This window comes from Halictus rubicundus, chromosome 16 (assembly GCF_050948215.1).
Source record: "Halictus rubicundus isolate RS-2024b chromosome 16, iyHalRubi1_principal, whole genome shotgun sequence".
Taxonomy (NCBI): Eukaryota; Metazoa; Arthropoda; class Insecta; order Hymenoptera; family Halictidae; genus Halictus; species Halictus rubicundus.
The window spans coordinates 1,142,645-1,168,350 of record NC_135164.1 but is presented as its reverse complement, the minus strand read 5'-3'; the positions used below and the strand labels follow the sequence as shown (position 1 = coordinate 1,168,350).

General features: G+C 44.9%; 3 protein-coding genes across 3 annotated transcripts in view; all 3 read right to left on the bottom strand.

The window, feature by feature from the left end:
* Nucleotides 1-25,706, bottom strand: part of LOC143361999 (uncharacterized) — a 533,154-nt gene that overhangs the window by 23,232 nt on the left and 484,216 nt on the right. The window lies entirely within an intron of this gene.
* Nucleotides 15,994-17,690, bottom strand: LOC143362148 (uncharacterized). Its single transcript, XM_076802045.1, has 2 exons — nucleotides 16,778-17,690; nucleotides 15,994-16,123 (listed from the first exon to the last, which is right to left on the bottom strand). The coding sequence occupies exon 1, from the start codon at nucleotides 17,668-17,670 to the stop codon at nucleotides 17,269-17,271; it is 402 nt and encodes a 133-aa protein (XP_076658160.1). The 5' UTR covers nucleotides 17,671-17,690; the 3' UTR covers nucleotides 15,994-16,123; nucleotides 16,778-17,268.
* Nucleotides 17,744-25,539, bottom strand: LOC143362241 (uncharacterized). Its single transcript, XM_076802240.1, has 2 exons — nucleotides 25,495-25,539; nucleotides 17,744-18,825 (listed from the first exon to the last, which is right to left on the bottom strand). Exon 2 carries the CDS (start codon nucleotides 18,818-18,820, stop codon nucleotides 17,744-17,746), a length of 1,077 nt encoding a protein of 358 aa, XP_076658355.1. The 5' UTR covers nucleotides 18,821-18,825; nucleotides 25,495-25,539.

The following is a 25,706-nucleotide window of genomic DNA, read 5'->3' as shown; positions in this document are numbered from 1 at the left end:
TGCTCGCAGCCCTGACTCGTAACAAGCGTTTAAAGTTTAAACGATACAAAGTGTTCGATTATTAATGGTAGTCATTGTACCGTGGTACGTATTTACTTATTATGGCTTGGCAACGTCGGACAAAAAGGTCGGCTATCCGAGCTTCGAATACAATTTCGAATAAAAGATACATCTGATTTTCATCTCTGCAGAGCCCGCTCTAGCGAATACGACGCCCCGGGCAAAAAAACAAATTGCCGCCCCTTTTTAAGCACTAAGCACCGCGCTGAACAAAATGACCTTTTTTTTAGCGAAATTGTCTGGCAAGGGTAGTCTGAAATTTTCTATTAATTGAATATTTAAAACATCAATATGTTTTAATGGCGCCCCTAAATTTTGGCGCCCCGGGCAAATGCCCGGGTTGCCCCCCCCCCCCTAGGGCGGGCCCCGATCTCTGCCAAATACTTGTCACGAATAAATCCTCAAATACATCGTCTGGCCAAATCGAGCTTCGAATAACGAATAAAAGTTACGAATAAATTTCGCCGCGACATCTGAGTTCGAATTCATTCTGAAATTTATTTTTATTCGTCGACTAAAATCGGTCAGATACTCGGCGTCACCGAGTATCTACGAATAAATCCGTCGAATAAATGGTGGCGTTGTATCCGACTCTCGAATAAATCCCGAAGATTCCCAGAAAATCATCCGAGAGGCAATCGAATACAAATCTCGGAACCAGACGCTCGACGAATAAAGATACAGATAACTTCTCGCGATTCATCCGACTTCGAATAAAAACAAAAGATACAGAGTATCTGTAGCTGAAAGCTATTCAAATAATTTTTTATTTAGATACTGCCCAACTCTGTTCTGAAGTAGGTGGTTTTCGTTGTATTGTCCAATAAATTCCACTCTTGTAGGCGCGATCCTAAAAGTTCTGCCTGGTCTTACGAAATCTCTTACGAGATCATTGAGATCTGACTGCGTTACTAAATGTGGTTCTTTTGAATAAATTGCAGTATATTCTTCACTTTCTTCTTTTTCTCCTTTTTCTTTTTCTTTTTTTTTTCGTCTTCGGTAGCGTCAAATGCCTCAGGTGTCATTGCAGGAGGTTTAGGCACAGGGAATTCTTCCGAAAGCATAACTGGCCGAATAGCAGAAGATACATCCGGATACAGCATTTTTTTCTTTCGTTTTGCATTGAACCCACATGTTTTGGTTAAACAAAAATAACAGTCTATCACGTGATTTGTAGGGTCCGTCCATATCATTGGTATTGCGAAAGGCATTTTCTTTTTATCACCTCTCATCCACGCTAGAAGACCCGAGGCACAACGCTGGCAGGAAGTATGAGGAGCCCAATCTTTATACTGATCCCCCAGTTTACATTGAAAATAATTTTCATCTACAAATTTTAATTCACCACAAATATAACAGAAAGAGTCCGGCAGATTTGTACACCTTCGTGACATTGTACTATGTAAAATAATATAAATAAATAAATAAATAAATATATAAAATACACATACGCACGCTACACTATTAAAATACACTACTAAAGTACATTACTAAAATACATATATTATATGTACAAAAACTAAAATACTATAAATAACTATAAAGTTTTTTATGATGTTTTATCGCGTAGAAATGCAGATTTAAAATGCTTAACACCACTGAATTCGACAAATTTCAAACCGAAACTGAGCTCTGACATACGAAATTTTCTTACAGACTACCCAGATGGCACATCTTTTTTACGTCCATTTTAGGTCTGAAAGTCTTACGACCTAATGAGACGTCTTTCTCGAGACGCCGTTTTTACATCCGAAATAAGACGTCTTTTTCGAGACGTCTTTAATACGTTCCATTTCAGACGTCTTTAAGACGTCTTAAGTACGTCTTTTTGGAGACGTCGTTTTTACGTCTGAAATAAAACGTCTTTTTGGCGATGTCATTTTTACGTCTGAAATAAAACGTCTTTAAAACGTCTTTTTCAAGACGTTTTATTTCAGAGGTCTAATAGATGCCTTCTTCGAGGTTATATACAATAACTTGAATTTCTTGGAGATGTTGTGATAGGGACTAGTTTACTGTACAATGACTAAAGTACTGCTTTTAAAGGCTATAGCCGGTTTTGGGGGCCAAATCGGCCCCGGAAGGGATTTTATTCCAATTTGCGCCATTCGATAGCCTACCAAAAAAGATACCTTTCAGCCAAGTTTTAGCCCTATAGCTCATCTGTAAAGGTAGTTATAGAGGAAAAACGAAAATCCAGTTTTTGGCCCATTTTCCCCATTTAATGAAAATTTAAAATTCTGAAAAAAATCTGACACATGTCGGACACCAAACCACATACTTTGAGTCGTTTTCAGATTTTTCCGTTGTAAAATCTGGCTGTAAAAATCGAAAAACGCGAAAAAAATCGAAAAAATGCAGATTTCATATGGAAATCTAAGAGCGACTAGAACAGAATTAATTTAGCAATAAGATATTGTCCTAAGTATTATGCTCAATTTTTTTCAAATTCCTGCGATTGGTGCGTCATAGTAGGAAAAAATAAAAACCACTTTTTTCGGCGTTTTTTTCGTGAAAAACTGGTGGTAGCCTGTGTGTAACTGTTGTTGTGTGGTGGTTATGTCGGGGTGTGCGAGGTCCTTTGTGATGTTGTTTTCTATGTGGGGTAACTTGCTGTGGTAGTCTCTGGTTAATTTTATTATGAATGAGTCTATTCTGGGGATGTCGGCCGTGTTGTATAGGGTTGTGTTGTTTGTGTAGTGTTGCCAGTTTGTGTGTTTGTTTCTGTAGATTTTGTTGCATGCTCTTAAGCATTTTCGCTCAAACATCCTCAGCCTTTCCATTGTCGTGTGGTTGGTGTTTCACCAGATGGGGGCTGCGTATGTTAGGATGGGCCTGATTAAGAGCATGTATAAGATAGTTTTAGTACGTCCGGGGAGATGTTTATTATAAAATAGTCTACTGTTTGCTTTGAATGCTTTGGTCGCCTTAGTTAGTTGGATTGATAAATGGTCGTTGCCTCTTAGTAGATAGTCAATATGTACTCCTAGGTACTTTACAGCTTTTTTGTGAGGGATTTTGCATGTGGTTGTGTTGCCTGGTTCTGTTGTGCTGATTTGAAATTTGTTGCCGCCAGCTTTAATGTTGGTGGAAAGGTAGTGGAGGGGCTTTCTGAATAAAATTGTCTCACATTTTTGTGGGTTTAGCTTGAGATTCCAGGTGATATAGTATTGGTTGATTTTGTTAACTGTTGCTTCAAGTTCGGTTTCTACTATGTTGACTCGGTTGCTGGTTGTGTATGTCACTAGGTCGTCGGCAAATGCCAGTACTGCTGCCCTGCCAGGTTTATTAAATTCAAATGCATTGAGGAGGTCGCTGGTGTAAATGTTAAAGAGGATGGGTGAGTTAACGGTGCCTTGTTGGAGGCCTTCTGTTATGGTGAATGATATTGTCGAGGTTGTGGTTCCGTCCCAGGTTATGAATTTTTTATTTGTCGTCATGTCCCAGATTGTGGCTGTCAGCCATTTTGGGAATTTTTTCTTGTGTAGCTTGAAAATGAGACCGTTTAGCCAGACCGAATCGAATGCCTTTTCGAGATCAAGTAGGGCTGCGCCTATTAGTTGGTTGTTGCTAATGTTGTGGTTGATGTCGGAAATGAATTTATGTATTGCGTGGGTTGTGGAGTGTTTGTGCTTGGATCCGAATTGGCAGTCGGGGATGATTTTGTGTGCTGTACAGTGTTGTGCTATTTTGTTGTTTATGATGGCTTCGTATATTTTACTTATGCTAGAGGTTAGGCTAATCGGTCTGTAACTGGATGGGTCTGTCGGGATTTTGTTTTTTTTTGTGATGGGTAGGATTTTCGCGGTTTTCCATATATTAGGGAAGTATTTGTTGTTTAAGGCATTGTTGAAAAGGATGGTCAGGTGTGTGATTATTTTTCCTGGTATGTGTTTCAGGGCTATTGGGGGGATTCTGTCTGTTCCGGATGAAGTTTTGTTAGGGAGTTTTTTGATGATGTTTGCGACTGTGTATGGGTTGCAGAACGGGTCGATTTCGCTGTCTGTGTCGTCTGGGCATATGGCGTTGTTTTGGTCGGAGAACTGAGTTATGGTGTTTTTGTTGTATCGGTCATTTGTGAATTCGTTTGTTAGTGTGAGGGTGGTGTTGTCTATTAGTTCTCTAAGTCTTGTTCCGTTGTTAAGATGTCGTGGGGAGTTGATTGTTTCGTAGTATGCTCATATGGCGTTGAGTTTGGCTGTTGGTGTTGTTAGTATGTACATGTCATTTGATGTCTGGAGGGTTGAGGTGTTGCATTGGCTTCTGGTAATGATTTGTCTGTTGTTTTGCTTTATGTGGATGGCGTCTATCGAAAGAGGGGGTTTACGTCTGAATATTGAGTTGATTTTTGGGAAGAATGTGTCGGAGTTTCTGTGGTCTATTTGTTTGATTACGTTGGTCCACTATTTGTTAATGGCTTTGTTGAATTCTGAGTGTAGTTTTTTTGTTAGGAGTTTGTGTATGGTTTTTGCTGTTTTTGTTATGAGTAGGTGTGCGTTGGGGTCTGTTAGGTGAAGGTTGTGTAGTATTGTGGTTAATGTTTTTTTATGTTTTTGTAGTTTGGTGATTTTTCTATTAATGTACATTGTCGTGTTATTGCGTTTCTTGTATTGGGGGGTGTGCGTGTCTAATGCGTTCTGTATGGCTTCAGTTATGATAAGGAGGTAGGCTGTCGATTTCTGCTGTGGTCAGGTTGTAATTGGTGAGGATCGTGTTTGTGTAGTGTCTGGCTAGGTGTTTAGTGAAGTTCCTCCATTTGGTGGCTTTGTAGTTCCGTTTTATGGGATCTGGGTTAGCGGTTGGTAGGATGTTTGAGGGCAGGGAGAATTGCATTGAAATGGCTAGGTGGTCACTGTCATAGGGCTGAGTACTGGCTTTCCCGTTGATGTCGTTCGTTAATTCTAGCTTGGAATCTGTGAGGCCGTTGTCTAGAAAAGATAGGCCCGGTTTGTATGTGGGGGTGGTGGTCGTAATTGTGTTAAGTCTGTATGTTAGATCGTGTTTGGTCTCCCATTTTTTAAAATATCGTCCTCTCTGGTTGTTTGTTTTGTCGCCCCAATCCGTTCGTTTAGTGTTGAGGTCACCGGCTATAATGTAATAGTTGTTGTCATCGTGGAGTTTGAGTGATTGGAATAGTCGGTCTAGTTCAGTTATGTAGAGTGTTCTATTGTCGTTTGTCGCGTATGCGCTTACTATGTAGAGTGTGTGGTTGTTAATGGTCTTTATTTTTATAATCGTGTATTCTAGTATTTTGTTGTCTGTTGAGGAGGGGGAGTGTATAGGTTCATGTGGTATATTGTTTTTGACTAGAATTGCTGTTCCCCCGCCTTGGGTTCCGTTGGGCCTATCTTTCCTTTAGAGCTTGTAGTTTTTGAAAGTGAGTTTATGGGAGGAGTTGAGCTTGGTTTCCGAAAGTAGTATTATGTCGTGGTTGTGTGTAAATAGGAATTGTTTCAAATCGAGCCTGCGTGGGTGTGTTATCAGTGAGTTTACGTTAATGGCTGCAATTTTTATGGTGGTGAGAGGGCTGGCGGCGTTATTATTCATTGTGTTTGTCAAATAGCGTGTTTAGAACAAATTCTAATTTTTCAGTGTTAATCGCTACCTGAGTGGCTATTTGTTGTAGTTGGGCGGCGATGATCGTGGCTATTTCAGTCTTGAGGTTGGAGATCCAGTCGTGTGGGGGTTGCTGGGCGGTTGGTTTTTCGGTTTGGTGTGAGCTGGGCGTTCTGTCGATCCTTTGGGTTTCGTTGGCGTGTGCAGGTTGTTGCGTCGTGGTTGGTGCTTGGGATGGCTGCTGGGCAGTTGGTGGTCCCCTGACCATTTGGGCGAATGAGTAGTCGTTTGTGACGGCTGTCGCGATTTTTTGGATCCTATTGGTGGTTTTTAGTTTGTTTTGGGTGTTTGCGTCTTTCTTTAGTTTGATCGCGAATTTTATGAATGGGCAGCCTTTGTAGGATGCAGGGTGCCCATTTTGGCCGCAGTTGGCACATTTTAGGTGGTCGCGGTTGCCAGTGTTGGTGAGGGGGCAGTTGCCTGGCCCATGATTTTTTGCGCATTTAACGCAGCGGTATTCAAGGTGACAGTTTTTGCTCGCATGCCCGAGGCGCTGACATTTTTTGCACTGGAATACCTGTGGTTTTCTTAGGTGCTCCCATTTAACTCTTTGGTAGGCGAGCGTTTTAATTTTGAAGATCGCTGCTGTTCGGCTTTCTCTGCTGAGTTGAATTAGGTGGTGGTAGTTGTCCGGGTTTTGTTTGCTGCATATGAATTTTGTGACGCTGATTATGTGGGTGTCTGGTAATTTTAGGTCTTCGATTTCGCTTTTTATGTCGGCTGGTGTGAAGTTACCTTTGATGCCTTTTACCAAGATTGATTTGGGTTTAAGCTCCTTAGGGGTGTATGTGTAATATTGGGTCTTTGTCTCAGTGAGCTTATCAGATATTGCTTTGTAGCTCTGGAGACTTTCGTGTATATAGTATGATTGTTCTTGTCGTTTTCTTTTATTGTGAAGTCCTGCTTTTGTATGTTTAGCGTCAATGCGGTTTGTATTATTGTTTCTATGTTGGAGTTTACCGTATAGATTGGCTGGGGTGTGTATGATTTCGTTTTGTGCTGGGTGCTGGTTGTTTGTATGTTTGGGGTGTTTTCGTTCAGGTCGCTGTCGCTTTCATCTGAGAGATGTTGGTATTGGTTGGTAAGGTGAACTGGGCTTGCGTTGTTGGTGTGATTGGATGGTGTTTTCTGGGTTTTTTGGGGATTTCCCATGGGCCTCCGATGGGGTCTTGTTTGCTTTCCGTGTCGGTCGGGTTCTGGGGTGCTCCGAGGGATGGCGCTGGGGCTCTTTTTTTCCTGGCTGCTGTTAAATTTGGTTGACGTGTTTTTATGGGGGTTGGGGCCTTGTTATTTTCTCTGAGAATGTCTTTAAACATTCTCTCTAGTTGTCCCGATGTTAGTTTTGGGATTTTGGAAGAGGTGGATGTCCCTGGCTTGCTGTTTATGTACTCCGTATTATTTTCCTTGTTTTCTCGTTCGCTGTCGTGGCGTCTCTTGGGACGCTGCAGCGGGTTGGCCGCCATTGGGCCCGATACGGGACGAGGGTGCTTCGTCGTGTATCGGGGCCAGGCACTTTTCTTTCACTAACTTCCACTGCCTTATGACTAATTACACCTTTGGTGGTGGGGAATTAAGTAATGGCTATGGGAGCCACACTTTCACTTGGTACACTTTGGATTTATGTTGCACTTTGCACTGATAATTCGGACCACTGTTTGGACGATGTGTCTCCGTCGGTGTCTCACGGGAGACTCCGAGTCTGATGCTCTACCGACTGTCGGAGACCATAGCTACTGCACCAACCGGCGCCGTTGAAAATACCTTCGAAATATGGGGATATATCCTGCGTAGTATAATTGTCGTTTTTTGTATTACGCAATTTTTAAAGTCTGGACGATGTTTCTCTGAACTTAGGGATGTTTAATATTACATAATATATTTTTACGATAATTATAACTTAGTTTTTCACGGAAAAAACGCCGAAAAAAGTGGTTTTTATTTTTTCCTACTATGACGCACCAATCGCAGGAATTTGAAAAAAATTGAGCATAATACTTAGGACAATATCTCATTGCTAAATTAATTCTGTTCTAGTGTCTCTTCGATTTCCATATGAAATCTGCATTTTTTCGATTTTTTTCGTGTTTTTCGATTTTTACAGCCAAAGTTTGCAACGGAAAAATCTGAAAACGATTCAAAGTATGCGGTTTGGTGTCAGAAATGTGTCAGATTTTTTTCAGAATTTTAAATTGTCATTAAATGGGGAAAATGGGCCAAAAACTGGATTTTCGTTTTTCCTCTATAACTACCCTTACAGATGAGCTATAGGGCTAAAACTTGGTTGAAAGGTATCTTTTTTGGTAGGCTATCGAATGGCGCAAATTGGAATAAAATCCCTTCCAGGGCAGATTTGACCCCCAAAACCGGCTATAGCCTTTCCAAGCCTTCGAAACATGGTGGTATATTCTGACCATTAGTTTTAATGGTGCGCCATTTGGGACACCTTTCTAATAACGCAGTTAAATTATTTTGTGAATTTAATCGAATTTCCGACAGTCTCTTACTATCTATACTTATCTATACTTATTTCCGACTTTCCGAATCTATCTGGATTCGAATCGTTGCAACTCCGACTGTTTAAGGAATCAAAACTATCATTAAGAATTTTGAAAAATTCAGCAGTATGCATTACTGTTTGACCTTGAAATCCTCGCACCGTACCCACGGGTAAAAGAGTTGCTGAAATTCTGCGACTAAATACTTGCAGAGCTAAACGACATTTCATTTTTTCAAAGTTATTTGGATAAACGTGCTTCTCCGTTAATTTGCAAGCAGCTCTCGTTGCTTTATCATCTCCCAATTTCCATAACGAACGTACGTCTTTCCATGTTGCAATTTTATGATCATCAAACATAATATCATATCTCAAAGGTTGATTCCTTATAGATTTAGAAATATGCGGTATATCAAAAAGGTCGTGTATATTTTTTGATTTCCATGCACGAAATATGGATTGTCTACAGAAATTCTATATTTAATAGCACTTCGATTACTGGCATTTTGATCAGAGAAAGCAGCACGTACTTTTAATCCCGTGCTTAAAATTGCTTCTATTATTTCATCCAATAAGGATGATAAATCGCTAGTTTTTACTGCATTACTGGTCAAAAAGTTTGCTACAGGTTGTTTCCAATTATGTGTTACGAGCCAGGGCTGCGAGCAACGCGAGAGGCCGGCGAGGGGTTGTTACCCCAGGAATATGGTTTCTATTGTTAGTTAATATTGAAATCTTTGTTGATTTGAATTTAAGATTGGTAAGCCTCGTAACTTATAATAATAATAATAATAATAATATTGCTTTATTCAGCCTTACGGCCAAGAATTGGACTCGGTTTACAATAACCTATGAATACAAAAAATAACTATCTTATCCACGCATTAATTCTCTCTCTCTCTCTCTCTCTCTCTCTCTCTCTCTCTCTCTCTCTCTCTCTCTCCCTTCCCTCTTCGACTCACCCATCCCTACCCTGACTACTCTACCTATATTCTGCCTGTTCCTATTCTTATTCCGATTATCGCACCATTTCCTACTCTGTTATCTTTGGTTTACGCTTCCTTATATTACCTTTATATTTCTGCTCGCTTATCTCTCTTCTTTCTGAGCTTTTGAAGCCACGCTTCAACATTTGTATCTATCCTCCCACTCACTATGTCCTCTATCCTGATCCTCCCCCCCATTTCCCTGCATTCTCTTGTTAGATGCTCCAGATTGCCATACCTGTCCCCACACAGGTCGCATCCTCTTGCTTCGTCTCCCAGCCAGTATTTGTTCCAGTTTTCTGCATTTCCGCATCTTACTTGGGCTACTAACTTTTGACTTTCCCCTCTTCCCTCCTTACTTAGGTATTCTGGTAACTCTGCCACTCTTATAAACTTGTACCTTTTGTTGTATTTTGACTGCTCTATCCTTGTATATTGTTCTTGCCGTTGTACCTCAATGTCTCTCTCCTTTAGCCTCTCCGCTACCTCCATCTCTAGCCTTATCATCTCTTCCACCCCTGCTTGGCTCCATCCGTTTCTCTTTAAGTATTCCTCCCTTTCTTTCCCGCTTTCGCCCTGAACTTTCCCTGATTCCTTTTCCTTCAGACATTCCTTGACTATCTTCCTCCCTGCTCTGTTTCTTACTCCTTCCGTGTATTTCCATGCCCTAATTCCTGCCTTTACTCTAAGCCTCGCCCTTTTTGTTTCTTCCAGTACCAAGTATCCTGGGGTACGCACGTCCAAACCAAGTGTCGACTTTATATATTTGAGCTGAATCCTTTCTACTTCTGTTCTCTCCTTAAAGCCCCATAGCTCTACCCCGTATAGGAGTACCCCCAGTACCAACGTATCAAAGAGAAACATTCTCATTTTAAAATCATTTTTAAATTTCCTTTCGCCGATTCCCCATACTTGATTTAGGACCACGTTCGCTCTCTTTATCCTTTCCTTTACGTGACCTGCTATCTTTCCGTTGCTTTCAAACTTTATTCCTAAATAACAGAATTCCTTGACTTCCTCTACCGTTTCCCTCTTCCAGTTCCATGCAGCTTTCTTCTTTTTTTCTCTCCCTCTCTTAAAAATCTTTTTGTCCAAGTACCTTTCCAGCCTCTTCATCATGCATTTCAAATCTCCCTCTTTACTTGCTACCGCCACCACATCGTCTGCATAGGCTAGGGACCAGAATCTTCCTTCACCCACTCTTATTCCTCCCACCAGTCCTTTCCTGAATTCTTCCTCCATGTCGGCTATATATATTGTGAACAGGGTCGGACTGAGCGGGCAACCCTGCCTGAGTCCCTCTCCCGTCCAGAATTCCCCTGATTCCCCCTTACTTGTCCTCACAACGTTCACCGTTTCCTCATACACCTCCTTTACTCTTTCAGTTAACCCCTTTCTTACTCCACACTTCTCCATCACTTCCCACATCTTTCTCCTTTTTACCGTGTCGAATGCCGCTCTTAGGTCCACGAACATGGCGTAAACCTTACCTTCCCTCTTTTTAAGCTCCCTCTCCACCACATGTTGCAGGATGTATGCGTTATCTATTGTCCCTCTGTGTTTCCGAAATCCGGCTTGCATATCTGGTAAAATTCCTTTGTCCTCTATGTCCTTTTTCAATCTTTCATTGAGCAGTGAAACATATATCTTATAAGCCGTGCATAGTAAACTTATCCCTCTGTAATTTCCAGGATTGTTCTCGTCTCCCTTTTTGTACAGGGGGGTTATTACCGCCTTCTTCCAGTCCTCCGGGAAGCCTTCCCCTGCCCATACTTTCCTAATTACCTCTTTTAATTTCATCCTTGTCCCTCCCTCACTATACCCCCATGCCTCGTTCGGGATGCTGTCTCCTCCCGGGGCTTTTTTCTTTTTCAGTTTTCCTATTTGTTCCTCCAGCTCCTCCTCTGACAAGCTCTCTTCATCCTCTACCGCTGGTACCTGCTCTCTCTTTTCCCCTATTAGTCTTTCATCTGCTCCCCCCAATAGTTCTTTGAAATGTTTTCTCCATACTTCTATTTGTATCTTGTTTTCGTTACTCGATTTCCTTTTCCTTTCTTTATTGATGTATTTCCAAATTTGCCTCTCTTCTTTTGCCTTCCTAATTTTTTCTTTCTCTTCCTGTTTTCTCATTGCTTCCTCACTTTCGCAAAATTTTTTGAAGTCCGCTTTTTCTTTCAGGTAAACTTCCTTATCCACTTTACCCTCTTTCCACCTTCTGTAGCATCTACTCACTTTCCTCTTCTCTCTAGTACAATCCCTGTCCCACCAATATTTGCATCCTATCTTCCATTTCTTCCTTCTTACTCTTCTTGATTCCATCGATTCCTTCACCGCTGTCTTCAGCTCTTCCCAGTCCTCTGTTGTCCTTTCATTCTGTGTATATACCTTTTCGCCTGTTCTCTCTTTATATCTCTCAATCGCTCCTATATCCCAGTTTATTACCTCTTTTTCCACTTGCTCCTCCTCTCGATACTTTCCTCCTCCTGCTGTAACCTCTACTTCTAGCGGAAGGTGGTCGGACTCCGTCCTACTTCCTACCACCAGTTTTTCTATCCTATCCCACCCTTTTGAGTTGGCTACTACATAATCGACAACCGACACCCCTTTCCTGTCTATATAGGTGAGCTCTCCCCCTTTATCGCCTCTTTTATTCCCATTCAAAATATGTAACCCTCTTTCTTCTGTCATTCGTAACATTTTTTCTCCCTGTCCGTTTTTCACCTTGTCTTTCGATTTCCTCCTTTCCTGCTCTTCTTCCCACTCTCCATTATATAAACTTCCCTGTTCTCCTATCCTCGCATTGAAGTCCCCGCCCATAATAACCACTTCGCCTGCTGTTTGATCCACTTGTTCTTCTACCGCTTTTGCTATTCTGTCCATCTCCTGGTTGCTATACACCGCCCATACATTCCATATTTCCTCTCCCACACCTATTTTCCTTTCTACCAGGCCCTGTACTTTATCATTCACCTCCAATGTCTTCCAACACTCTCTTACTCCTGTTATTATCCCCCCCCCCCGCGGCCTCCCCTTCTTTTTTTCCTTAATCGCCGCTTGACACTTCCATTCGTACCCTTTTGGCAGATTTTTCCTTAGTGTTTCCCATTTTCTCTGATCCACCCAGGTTTCTAGTAATCCTACGTAGTCAAATCCTTGCACAAATTTCCAAAATTCTCTATCCTTTTTGACTATACCTGCTACGTTCCAGAATAAAATTTTCCCTTTGTTATTCTCTGTACCTTTGTCTTCGTTTTTCCTATATTGTGTCTCCTCTCCCTCCCTGCGTTGCCACGTTTCTGTGTTTTGTTTGTTTCTACTTATTTTGCCATTCTTCTCTTTTCCCTCCCCTTTTCCAAGCCTACCTTTTTCTACCCGTAAGGCTATTCTCGAAAAACCTTGCTCTCCTGTAGCTCCTCCCTCTCCTCGTTCCAACTATACCATTTTCCCTGAATGCAGATCTTCCTGTAACCTACCTTCACTATCCTCCCCTCTTCTCTTTCCTTCCTTGCTCTGTTTCTTATCATACTCTGCACCTTCCTCTCCTCTTCCGTCAGGTCGTGGTCTATGTATATTTTCTTGTTTCTTATCTTACTCTTCTTCTTCATTATCTCCTGTTTTATCTCCCAGTTTTTCATTTCCACTATTACAATTTTGGGCTCCTATTTTCCTCTGGACTCCACTGTATTCACCCCTCCTTCTATCTGAAATTCTTCTTTCAAATATGTTTCGACTCCTTCCTTTACATCCTCCTCCCTTACTTTTAACCCTCTAATGACTACATTATTTTTCCTTGCTCTCCTATCTTGCTCTGACATTTTCCTTTTAATTTTCTTTATTTCTTCCCACGTCGTCGCGTTCTCGTTCTTTGATTTACATTCCTTTCCCTGTTCTGCCACTTTCTCTATCCTTTCTTCCACTCTTCTTAAGACTTCCCCCATGAATGCTGCCTTTTCTTTTTCCCTTCTCTGCCATTCTTCCTGCTCTTGTTCCTCCCATTTTTTCAGCATTTCCTCCATCTTCATACATATATCTTCTTCCTTATTTTTCCAGCGGCATTCCATTCCTTCTATTCTGTTGGCCAGACCCTTTATCTCCTTCTTGATTTCTTTTTCCAGTCCTTCTCTTCCTTGTATTATTTCATTTTTCAGGCTCTCCATTCTCATCACTATTATATTCACCATTCCTTGTGTTTGTTCTCCCTCCCCTTTTTCTATTTCCTTCTGTGGTGTTTTTTCAAGTCTATCATTTTTATAGCCTGATTCTCCTCGTTATCTTCCTTTTCTGGCTCTTTATGATTTCCTTTCCCCCATAACTCAGTTATCTTTCTAATACTGTGGTTTTCTCCCATGGCTCTATCCCTTTTTCTCTTCTCTATTTTCTGTATCTCGTCTGTCTTGTCTCCTGTTTTCTTTTCCCTGCCTGGGTCTTCTTCCTTTTCCCCAAATTTCCTCACCCCTCCTTCTCCAGTTTCCATATCTTTTCCTTTTCCGTTTCCGTTTCACTTTTCTTTCTTCTCCTGCGCTGCCTTCCTTACCGACCTTCTTTACCACTCACTTTTACTCTTTCTCTTTCACTTTTTTTTCTCTGTGCTGCCTTCTTTACCGACCGGCCTTACCTGTCACGTTGTCGCGCGTCCTAACCTCAATCCTCTCTGCCTCTTTACTACCGCTCTGGCTTCGCTTAACTTACCGTTTGTTTCGAAATCTTTATTCGCACTCTAACTGCTCAATCTCTAAATCCTACCTACCCTAATATTTACCTATTTAAACAACACCTCCCTGTATTAAACGCAAACTTTCTTACACTATATCTCACACCTTCCACACACATGCACGCCCTCTAACCGAGTCCGCCTCGTAACTTATATATATCTTAATTGATACAATCCGAGCGGTAAGATTGTATCGTGTGAGAACGTTCAATTATTAGATTAGGATATTGGACAATAATTAAGGGTTGTAGATTACGCGAGTTAACAAACAAGACAAATATATTCTGATTTAAGATAATTACAAATGTTGTTGTTTGTGTCGCAAGTGAATGTACAATTTGAGAATTTGTTACCTATGATGCACGGTGTTGACGCACTGGCAATGCGGGGTTAGATAGCGATTGTTGAATGCCAAATAGAATATATACCGAACTAACGGAATCTATAAGGTTACGAATTGATTCGAAAGGGACTTTAACCCGATCTCACTAGACTTGACGCGACGTGACTGCACGAGTACTGAACCGCGTCTAAATCTCGACTGAACCGCTTCTCAACTGAACCAAAGAGGATGAAAACGAATGGGTTTATATACCATGAAAATGAAAGGGGTACTCTGTTTAAGATTTGATGTCGCGTAGGGTCACAGTCACATTTTTTGTCACTTCTAATGAAAAGCAGGCCTCAGTTAGATTTTCGTTGAAAGGGGTTAATGAATGTTATCCGGGCTATTTCCTATCAGAATATTGATTAACGGATGCCAGAAGGGAGTGTCTAGAGATTTTGATATAAAGAAGGCATACAGTATCTTTCGTTAATAAAAGGGGCCTGTTGGGACGATTTTCATTCTCAGAAAAGAGATTAGAAATTCTAATCGAAATAAACGTGGAGAACGTCTCCATACGTAACACATGTATATGATAAGGATGTCCTAAAATTAATCTTAGCAGCAAATGTCTTAAAACTATCCCTTTTCTTTTTTTCCGTAAGGCTCTTTTGGTAATTGCTGTTTGTTTTTTATATAAAATCCAGTTATTGAATGTAGTGTTGCATATCCATCGTTTAAAGGCCGCTTTTCTCAGCCTTACATGTTTATTGCACTCCTCATCCCACCATACAACCGGATTCCTATGGACTATGTTATTCACTTCCTTTCTGACTGGAATATTGTTCCCAATTGCTTGAATCATTTTCTCTGTAAAATTTTTATATTTATCTAGAACAGGTGTATTTGACTCTAGTAACATATCATAGAACGAGTCCATTTCCTTTTGGTATCCTTCCCAATCTGTCCTTTTCGTCGATACTCTATTAGTCTTTTTCCTATAAATGTTCTTGTCTATATTAATTTCTAATCTTAATGGGAAATGGTCAGAACCCATATGATCTTCCTCTTGATAAGCTTCCATCATGCTTGTGTGGATGGTGACTACTGTCGGGATAGGTGACCAGGAATTAAACGTGTACCGCTCGTGGTTCGACTAGAGTTTTATTGTGAGAGGGACGATACACCCGCGTAGCCCGCGCGTCCGCTTTCGACGAATTCTCTTACAGAACTAAACTTACGAACTAACCATTCGCTCGCTAATGTCACGGCCCGATAAGACCAAGACAACAACCCTCGCAACACGTCACCAGGCCCAAGTTCACGACTGATTCAGCACCCGACAACTTTGAACCATTAAACAGTCCCAAACCTTTGTACCCCAAATAAGATTACCCATTAATATATAAGACCCCAAACCCGTGTACCCAGCAGTCGACGATCACCTCTGCTACGGCACGTCTCGCCGATCCAACTTTCAAAATAAAAAGCAAGTTCGAATTCCCGAAATCTTCAAGTATTCAATCGCGAAAGTGAAATACGGCGTTCCTTCGCGAAACCAGCCATTTCACCGTAACACTAACGCATCCTCACAACAATCCCTCTTTCTTCATTCTCACGGTCTGCATTCACTCTTAACTAAACTAAACACACTCACCCTACGCGACACTCGACCCAGTCATCTAAACATCCACTCGACGCTATCGCGCAGCACGCAACCCGATATTCATTCGTACAAACATACTTTCTTAAAACTAAACACGTGGCGGAGACGTGGCGCCAGCTTGTCGCCGCCACACTTGTAATCTTTTGATCCGAAAATATGAGGTCCAAGTTACTAAAGCTATTGTTTCTTATATTGATATGTGACTTAGTATTAAAATTAATAATATCCATTTGGTTTTTTTCCACAATATCCAGTATTTTCATTTCTGCATTGGTCAGCTTCGTTGTTCGGGAAGGGTTTGTTGTATGGGCTGTGATTACCAAGTTCAACAAGTAACAGATTAATCACTTTATTTAACATTAATATAAAACAAACTTTGTGGACTGTATATTTAGCGCGATTGATTATCACAAGAGAAGATACTCTTGTCTTAATAACTGTACGAAACAGTGGCCTTAAGAGAAGTGCTTGGACTTCGGTGTATTTTCTGAATCTCCCCGCGCTTGCCAAACACCGATATTTAAGCGAGTTGTCAATGGGCGGTGACTTGACTGGCCAACGCCCACGATGGTAGAGAAAGTGGTGGAAAAGCATAGGAAACATTTGGCAAGCCGTGTTGACGGAAAAACCCGGACTCAGGCGGCGCAACGCAGGTAAGGCCCGTCCGGTGACACGTGACAATGACCCAAGTATTTTATGGAGACGGGTGAAAACGGCCATTTCGGAAGTGAAGACCAGGGAAGCACACGTGCAAGGGCAATAAACTACTTCCCGAGTCCTAATCCCCGAAGCGTGATTTTTACCTTCCCGGTTGTAAATGACCTTGTAAAGATTCCGTTCTTGGAACATTTGTTTGCCAAATGTGCAAGACGGGCACTTCGTCCAAGCTAATAAACTGACCCTCGAGGGTCGCACAAACATGCATCATCTGATATATCACAGTTACATGCCACATTTCTGGCATAAAAATCTCCTAAAATTATAGCTGACCCCAATTTTTAAATTTCTTCTATACATTCTTCCCAATCCTTCTTTATTAGGGATTGCCCTGGTGCTCTATACACTGCAAATACCTGTAATTTTTGTTTTAAGTTAGTTATTTCCATACATATTGCTTCAGTATTATCATCTTTTAATTTCACTTCTATAATTTTGTATTTTAGGCTTTTTGTTATAAACATGATAACTCCACCTCCTGTTTTTCTTATTCTGTCCTTCCTGACAGCACTAAAACCGTTCAATTCAAACTGGTCCTTTGGCTTCAACCTGGATTCTGCACATATAATTATATCCGCTCCTTTAGATAGATATTCTATTTCTGACCTTGTACTTTTAATGCTTCTACAATTCCAAAAAGTAATTTTAATAGACTGATTCATATTGTCTTTGTATAACTAGTTAGTTTTTGTTCTAATAAGTTATATATTTATTGTTATTCTTGGCATAAATATCATTATCAGTCTGGTCTCTCTCTAACTCCATTTGTGCATTTGTCAGCTGACTATAGGTTGGGTCCATAGGTATTATGGTAGGTATATTTTCTATTAACCTACCAATCCCATCAGGATTATATTGATTATTTATGTCATTTGTTTTTGGTCGATACGTATTATCCTCTCCTGCCTCTTTATTCTTTTCCATATTTCTCTCCCTTTGTTCTAATAAGAGTCCATATTTCTCCTTCGTTATTTCTTTTTCGTTATTACTGCAAATTACCTCCTTTACTTTCCTCTGGAACCCTGACGTTTCTCCCGTGAGGTTTGTGTTGAGAAGTCTAATTTGCACTGCTGGTTTTTTGATAGATTTTATCATCTTTAGTTTTGGATTTTCGGTTTTACTATAGGTCTTAAGGTTGCTTCTATTCCAATAATTATTAGTTTGATCATTACCCCCAATCATCATTGGTTTGATCATTACCCCCAATTATCATTGGTGCATTACCCCCAATTCTCCTTAGTTCTAATGTTTTTTGTAAGGTAGTTTTGCTTATCTCTGGAAAGTTTTCCTTAGTTATCTGAATTTTTGGGCTAAAGTTTCTCGTCATTTTTGCATTATTAGACACGTTTCCATATTTTTCCTTAATTGCTATTTTAGCTTGGAACACACTGACATTGTTTAGTGCTCTATACTCATTAATTTGTCTATTGAACTTAAATTCTGGGCACTGTCCATTAAAGGTGAAGTGCTCCTCCTTGCAATGAATGCATTTCTTTATATTGTCCCCTTTCTCGCAAGCCTCCCCTTTGATATGTAGTTCTCCATTACAAATGCATTTAGTTTTTCCATTACATCTTCCCCTCGAATGCCCATAACTCCAACAATTAGTGCATTTCCTCACTGGTTCAATGAAGCATTGAACCTTCACGCTATATAGTCCGTATAATTTTATCTCTTCCGGTATGACGTCCCCTTCAAACGTCATTACGATTGATTCACTAGGAATCCACTTTCTATCAGATTTGCTCTCTCCCATTACCCTTCTTTCCAATCTTTTCACGTAAAGTATCTTAGCGGGCGATTTAGCATATAATATTGTGTCTTGTACATCGTAGTCCAAGGAAAAGTCCCTTATTATCCCCTTTCTCTCCAGCTTATGGATTGGAATGAAGGCTTCCATTACCCTATTCTCATTCTCCTCATTGATTTTTTCCGTAAATCTATTCGCTTGTTCTTTAGTATAGAAGAAAACTTCAGCTTTGTTAAAGCCACATGCCTTCAAGTCGTACGCACCAGAGTTCAACTTAAAAACTTCCTTAGACATAAGGATAAGATTCTCCTTATTATTTCTTCTAATGTGTTCCCTTTTAATTTGAACCAACACAGAGGCAATCCCCCTATGACTAACTGGGTATAATCTCAAGCCCGCTTTAATCACTTTTGTTGGTCTTCCTTCTTCCTCCATGTTGGATTCCTTTCTAACCTCCTCTTTCGTCCTCTTCATATTCCTTTTTAAGTCACTCATCCTTTCTCCTGTGTGCGATGCTCTCGACTTGATTTTGCCGAGAGTGTGGGAGTTTGAATGGAAGTATGAAATGAGATGGAGTGAATGATAACGGGAGTGATTGCAGGAGTTGGAAAGAATGTGATTGCCAGATTTACAATAAATAACTGTATTTGTCCTCCGAAAGATACAAGAGTTTGTCGCAATAAAGATGTAAGAAGAACGAATAAAGAATGAAGTAACGAAATCAGCTGATACTTGCACGTGCGCGATAGAAAAGGGGAGAGGGTCGCGGTCGCTCTCTCCCTCTTTTATACCCGCGATGTTTCTAGATGTTTCGTCGCGTGTTGTCGCTTCCGGGTGAGCGTTCGCGATCTTTCCCGAACGTTCGCGAGCGGGCCACGACCAATCATGCGAGTGTTCGCGTGTCGCGCAATTTCCGAGTGTCGCTGAGTGGCTGGTGCCCGGCGATGTGCGTCGCGTGATTGGTGTGGTCGCGCGAGTCCTGCGCGCCGCGTGTTGTTCGCGCGCGCCAGTTTTCGAACATCCCGCCCGCCTCGACTTGTCGATTTTCTCCCGCGTGCATTAATCGAACGGGGTGCATCAGTGCCGAACGTGTTCGTACGCGTATTTCTCGCGTGGTTTTGGTGCATCTCGGTGGTGTTGAGAACTTTGTCGCGTTGTGTAAGCAAGCTGTACCGCCGATGCTCATTCACACGTGGTGTCGCGTACTACGCAGTACTACGCCGTGTTTTGTCAATGGATAATGCGCGTGGCATGTGCGCGGTGTGCCTGCATCGACGTGTCCATTGATTACTGCGCGTCGATCGGGAGAACAACTAGTTTCGCGACTGGTCTCACTAATTCGGTATTCGCGGTGATTAATTTCGCGACCCGAACCTTCCCGTCGGCTCCGGGGTACGTTTCCGACACGCGCGCGAGTGGCCATTGCGTGGGTGCTGTGTTTTCCCCTGAGATCAGGCAGAGGCAGCCCGGCACGACGTTCTCCTTCGTTTCTCGCCATTTTGGTCGTGCGGTGAGTTCTTGGAGATATTCTCGCTGCCATCTCGCCCAGAATTCATCTCGGATTTTTGACAGTAGCTGCCACCGGGAGAGTCGGTTGTCCCTCGTATCCAGCAGCGATGGCTCCGGGAGTGCATTCAACGCCGTGCCTATGAGGAAATGCCCCGGCGTCAGTGCGGTCAGATCCGCGGGATCATCGGAAAGTGCAGCCAGTGGCCTTGAGTTGAGGCAGGCCTCCACCTGGGTGAGTAGCGTGCTCATCTCTTCGAAGGTGAGCCGAGCATCTCCTATGGTCCGCCGGAGGTGATGCTTGGTTGATTTCACCGCGGCTTCCCACAGGCCTCCAAAGTGCGGTGCAGCTGGTGGATTGAAATGCCATTGTGTCCTCAGGTCGCTCATCTGGTCTCTGATCCTCCGGTTCTCTCGGCTGCTGGCAGTGAAAAGACGGCGTAACTCCCCGTCGGCTCCCTGGAAATTGGTCCCGCAGTCGCTGTGTAGGTGTGCACAGATGCCACGTCGTGATATGAACCTTCGGAAAGCGGCCAAAAAAGCCTCAGAGGAGTAATTGGATACGGCCTCCAAGTGCACGGCCTTGGTGACCATGCAGACAAAGACCGCCAGGAAGCCCTTATACGCCTTCTGACCCCGGCCCGGCGCAGTTCGCATCCATATCGGCCCGGCGTAGTCAACCCCTGTGGCATGGAAGGGTCGAGCCGGTGTGACTCGATGTTGTGGAAGCTCTCCCATCAACTGACGTGCTGGAACGGCCCACCGAGTGCACGTGACGCATCTATGTATGGCGGACTTGACGATGGAGCGTCCCCTCGGTACCCAGTATCGCTGCCGGATGGTGCCCAAGGTTGCCTGTACGCCACCATGCAGTGTTTTCCTGTGAGCAGATTGAATTAAGAGTTGGGTGAACAGAGAGTCTGGGGAAAGAATGAGTGGATGCGCCTCGTCAGGGTGTATGGGTGCCTTGTTCAATCTGCCTCCGACTCTCATCAGGCCCTTGTGGTCGAGCGTTGGATGCAGCGCAGCGAGGCTGCTTTTTCTTGGTACGCCGTGCCCTTTGGCTAGTCCGGCGAGTTCTACCCCATATTCGGCCCTCTGAACTTGGCGGATCCAACCCTCTTCTGCTTCCAGGATCTCAGCCACGCTGAGGGCTGGTGGTAGCCCTTCCTGGCTTGTGCTGGCGTTGGCAGACTGCCCGGCTGAGGTGCCTTTTGATCTGCTGAGCCATCGCCGACACCATGCTGTGACACGGAGCAGCCTGTTGTACGAGGAGAACCGTTCCAGGATGTCGTTGTCTCCCTTGTTGTTGCTTCCTCTGGTGGTGGCTGCGACAACTGCTCTCCTTGCCTCTGGAAGCTGCTCGTGTTCCGTGGTTGTTGCCAGTGGGAGTTCGTCCTCTCGTCGCAGGAACTCCGGCCCTTCCCACCACAGGCTCCAACTGAGGAGTTGTGTCGGTGACATTCCCCGTGAGGCGCAGTCCGCTGGGTTGTCAATAGCAGCCACGTGGTGCCACTGCGCTTCTGGAACCCTGCGCTGGATATCTGCAACTCGGTTAGCCACGTAGGTGTTCCACTTTGTGGGATGGGCTTGGATCCATCCTAGTGCTACCGTGGAGTCAGACCACAGGTGTACGGCGGTGTCCGCGAGCTGCAGTGTGGCAACCGTGTGTTGGATCAGGCGAGCGAGCAGGTGCGCTGCGCAGAGCTCGAGCCGTGGTAGTGACACCTGGTGCAGTGGTGCCACCCTGCTCTTGGCCGCCACTAGATTGACAGTCCATTGACCCTCTGCATTTTGTTCTCGCAGGTAGACGACTGCTCCGTATGCGCGTTCTGAGGCGTCGGCAAAACCGTGGAATTCCCTCCTTGTTGGATTGGTGTCATGCAGCAGTCGCCGTGGTACCCTCACCTCTTCGAGCTGCTTCAGTTCGGCGCAGAGGCTCTCCCAGTCGTTCGCCAGTGCAGTCGGCAGCGGGTCGTCCCAACCAAGCGCCAACAACCACGTCGTTTGGATGGTTATTTTGGCTCGGACCACGACAGGGGTGAGCCATCCTAACGGATCAAACAGTTGGGCTGCTCTGGACACCACTCCTCGCTTGGTGACTGGTTGAGCATGGTCGTCTACAATTACAAACTGGAAGCAATCAGAGCGTGGTGACCATTGGAGACCGAGTGTGGCGTGCGTGGAATCCGTCCACATTTTTGATTCTCCCTGGGCCTTCGGATCTGGTGTTGGCCGGGGGGACTCGTCCCGGTTTGGTTCCAGGGAAACCTGCAGGTCGGCCGCGTTGGTTGCCCACTTCTGCAACGGGAAGCCGCCCGCCATGCAGAGCTGCTGGAGTTGTGCTGCGGCTTCCTTCAAGGCGGGGATGGTGTCTGCACCCGTCAGAATGTCGTCGACATAGGAATCGTGGCGGAGTGCTTGCGCGCCGACTGGAAACCGTCTGCCTTCGTCGTCTGCCAGCTGTCGCAGCGTCTTCACCGCTAGGTAGGGAGCACATGACAAACCGTAAGTGACTGTGTTGAGTTGATATTCACTCACGTGTTTCGCGGCGCTGTCCCTCCACAGGATTCTCTGGTGATCCCGATCGTCTGGGTGTATTAGGATCTGCCTATACATCTTTGTGATATCGGCTGTGACGACGAATTGGTGCTTCCTCCACCTCAGAAGCGTGTCGGCGAGGAGTGGCAGAAGGTTTGGGCCCACGTGGAGGCAGTCGTTGAGCGACAACTGCGCCGGCGAGGACCAGGAGCCGTTAAACACCACCCTCAACTTCGTCGTGGTGCTGGTCGGTTTCAGGACCCCATGGTGAGGTAAGTAGTGGGCTGCTTGTCCAGATGGTGGTTCGCTGGCAGGCGACATGTGGCCCAACGTCTCGTATTCCCTCAGGAAGTCGCCGTAGAGCCTCCTGAAGTCCTCCTCCCTTTCGAAACGTTGCTCCATTCGTCGGAGCGCCCGCCATGCTGCTGTCCTGGACCCTGGAGAGATGACACCTGCTTTTCGAAAAGGGAGCCTCACCTGATAGCGACCTTCGGGCGTGCGTGAGTGGGTTGCTGCGTAGTGGTCCTCGCATTCCCGCTCCTCGGCTGTCAGGGTGGTGTGCGCGTCCCGCAGCTCCTCCTGCTCCCAAAACCTTCGCACCAGCGTACTCAGAGGCTCACCGACTATCGCCTGGTGCACTTGGGCGTGCAAAGAGGCGGTGGTGGGACCGGCCATCCCGGTTATGGCCGTTGTGCCATATGGCCATGGTTATGGCAGTTGTCCTATAGGTTCGTCTGGAGCACCCTTTCTCACTCCTTCCAACACTATTGCAGGGTAGGCGTCGGCGCCCAGAAGGACTTCGATGGGCGACGCCTTTGCCGGTAATGGGTCCGCCAGCTCCAGCCCCTGTAGGTGTTTCCAGGATCTTGGCTGTGCTAGGCTGCTGTGAGCATATCCGGTCAGCTTTGGGAGCAGGATCGCCGAGACCTTGATGGTGTCGCCCCTGCTGGACGAGATGTCCAGGTTGATTCGACCCCGTGCTCGAGCAAGCTGCTGCCCTCCGACCCCGAAGATATCCACCAACGAGGTGGTTCTTGGGAGCTGCAATCGCTGCGCCAGTGCCTCAGTCATCATCGATACCTCCGAACCTTGGTCGATGAGGGCACGAACCACATGCCTTCGACCGAACTTGTCTGCCACTTGGACCATTGCTGTGGCGAGCAGCACCTTGCCCGCTGAGTTCCGGCAGTCCAGGGTAAGATGAGCTGTCTTGGACATTGATAGGCTGTCGCGATATGCATCGTGGAGTGACGAATGGCGTTTCTCTCCGCAGGTCATGCAGCTTTTGGTGGACGGGCAGGCTGCCAGGGCATGTTTTCCGAGGCAGTTGTAGCAAAGGTGAAGCTTCTCCACCTGCCCGCGTCGCTCTGCTGGGGGGAGTGCCTTGTACTCGGGACACTGCATCAGGTAGTGTTCCTTGCTACACTTCGCGCACGTGGTCTTCTGCCCTTTCTGTGCATGGTGGGCTCTAACGCTCTTCGTCGTCCCCTTGCCAGCAGATTCTCCAAAGTTCTGGCGATGTTCTGTGCTTCTACCCTGATTGCGGCTAATTCCCAGGGCTGGCTTCACCGATGCTGCTTCCGGCGACGCCTCTAACTGCTGCCTCCGCTTCGTGAGGAAGTCTCTCAGTGTGTCGAAGGATGGCGGATCGTTGCTGCTGGTAACTCTTTCCTCCCATTTCTCCCGAGTCACCGGATCGAATAAACGCACCACTGAATAGACAAACCAATCCTCAGATTTGTTGATTGGCCTTCCCAACCCGTCCAGCGTGTTCACCACTGATGAGATGCCCTGGTGAATGTTGGCGATCTCACGTGCGGAGCTCTCTCTCATCTTGGGGAGCGAGGCAAGTCGGTCGAGGCACGATCGCACGAGAATTCTCTTGTTCTCGTATTGTTCCTTGAGAATTGTCCAAGCTCGGTTGTAATTCTCGTTTGTCGTTGCCAGGTCCTTCACGAGATCGGCGGCCGCGCCTCGAAGACTCACTTTCAGATAGTGCAGACGATCCACCTTACTGAGCTGGGGATTCCTGTCCACGATTGACGTGAACAAATCTTTGAAAGCTGGCCACTCAACGTATTCGCCGTGAAATTCTGGCAGCTGCATTCGCGGCAATGGGGCTGAACCAGCGCTCGCTCCTTCCTTGGTTTCACTCGCGTTGGAGGGAGCCTTCGCCCGGGATTGTGAGCCTACCTCGCTGAACTGACGTGCGAGATCGAGCAGCCGACCCCTTTGCTCCATGTACGCTTCCTCCACCGCGTCTGCAAATTCCTGCTTCATGTAATCGGAACCCTTGATCGTGTCCCGATGTCGAAGAGTCAGGACATCGTGATTCCGTTGGAACGCCGACCAGTAGTCCTCGAGACGTTGGAGCCTGGACTGGACGTCGCCCGCGGTCATCTTTGACTGCGCGATGGACTTTTTGAAATTCTCCGTTATGCGACTGATCTTCCTTCCCAGCTCACTCTGCTTGGCGAGCAGTTCCTCGACGGAGAGTTCCATTTTGCTTCGAGACTGAGTCGATGTATGGAGTTCTCACTTGTCGGAAGGTGTTTCACCACTGAACTTCGCGGAGATTTATTTGTAAATCCGGCTCGAAGGACCAGAAATGTGCGATGCTCTCGACTTGATTTTGCCGAGAGTGTGGGAGTTTGAATGGAAGTATGAAATGAGATGGAGTGAATGATAACGGGAGTGATTGCAGGAGTTGGAAAGAATGTGATTGCCAGATTTACAATAAATAACTGTATTTGTCCTCCGAAAGATACAAGAGTTTGTCGCAATAAAGATGTAAGAAGAACGAATAAAGAATGAAGTAACGAAATCAGCTGATACTTGCACGTGCGCGATAGAAAAGGGGAGAGGGTCGCGGTCGCTCTCTCCCTCTTTTATACCCGCGATGTTTCTAGATGTTTCGTCGCGTGTTGTCGCTTCCGGGTGAGCGTTCGCGATCTTTCCCGAACGTTCGCGAGCGGGCCACGACCAATCATGCGAGTGTTCGCGTGTCGCGCAATTTCCGAGTGTCGCTGAGTGGCTGGTGCCCGGCGATGTGCGTCGCGTGATTGGTGTGGTCGCGCGAGTCCTGCGCGCCGCGTGTTGTTCGCGCGCGCCAGTTTTCGGACATCCTGCCTCTCTTCACTACCTTCCATTATGCTAGGAGGTAGGTACAATACAGAAGAAAAAAAAGGAAAAAAACAGAAAAATAGTTTAAACAACCCACTTTAATCTATTCCAATTCCAATTCGGTACTTCGGGTGGCCTTTGATTATGACCGCCTCGAGACCCGTCGCCACCGCCGCCGCCGACGCCGATAAGGACGAACACGATCAATTTT

Excerpts from the sequence above, each read along its gene's own strand:
- LOC143362148 (XM_076802045.1), bottom strand. The coding sequence starts at position 17,670 with ATGATAAAATCTATCAAAAAACCAGCAGTGCAAATTAGACTTCTCAAC.
- LOC143362241 (XM_076802240.1), bottom strand. The coding sequence starts at position 18,820 with ATGAGTGACTTAAAAAGGAATATGAAGAGGACGAAAGAGGAGGTTAGA.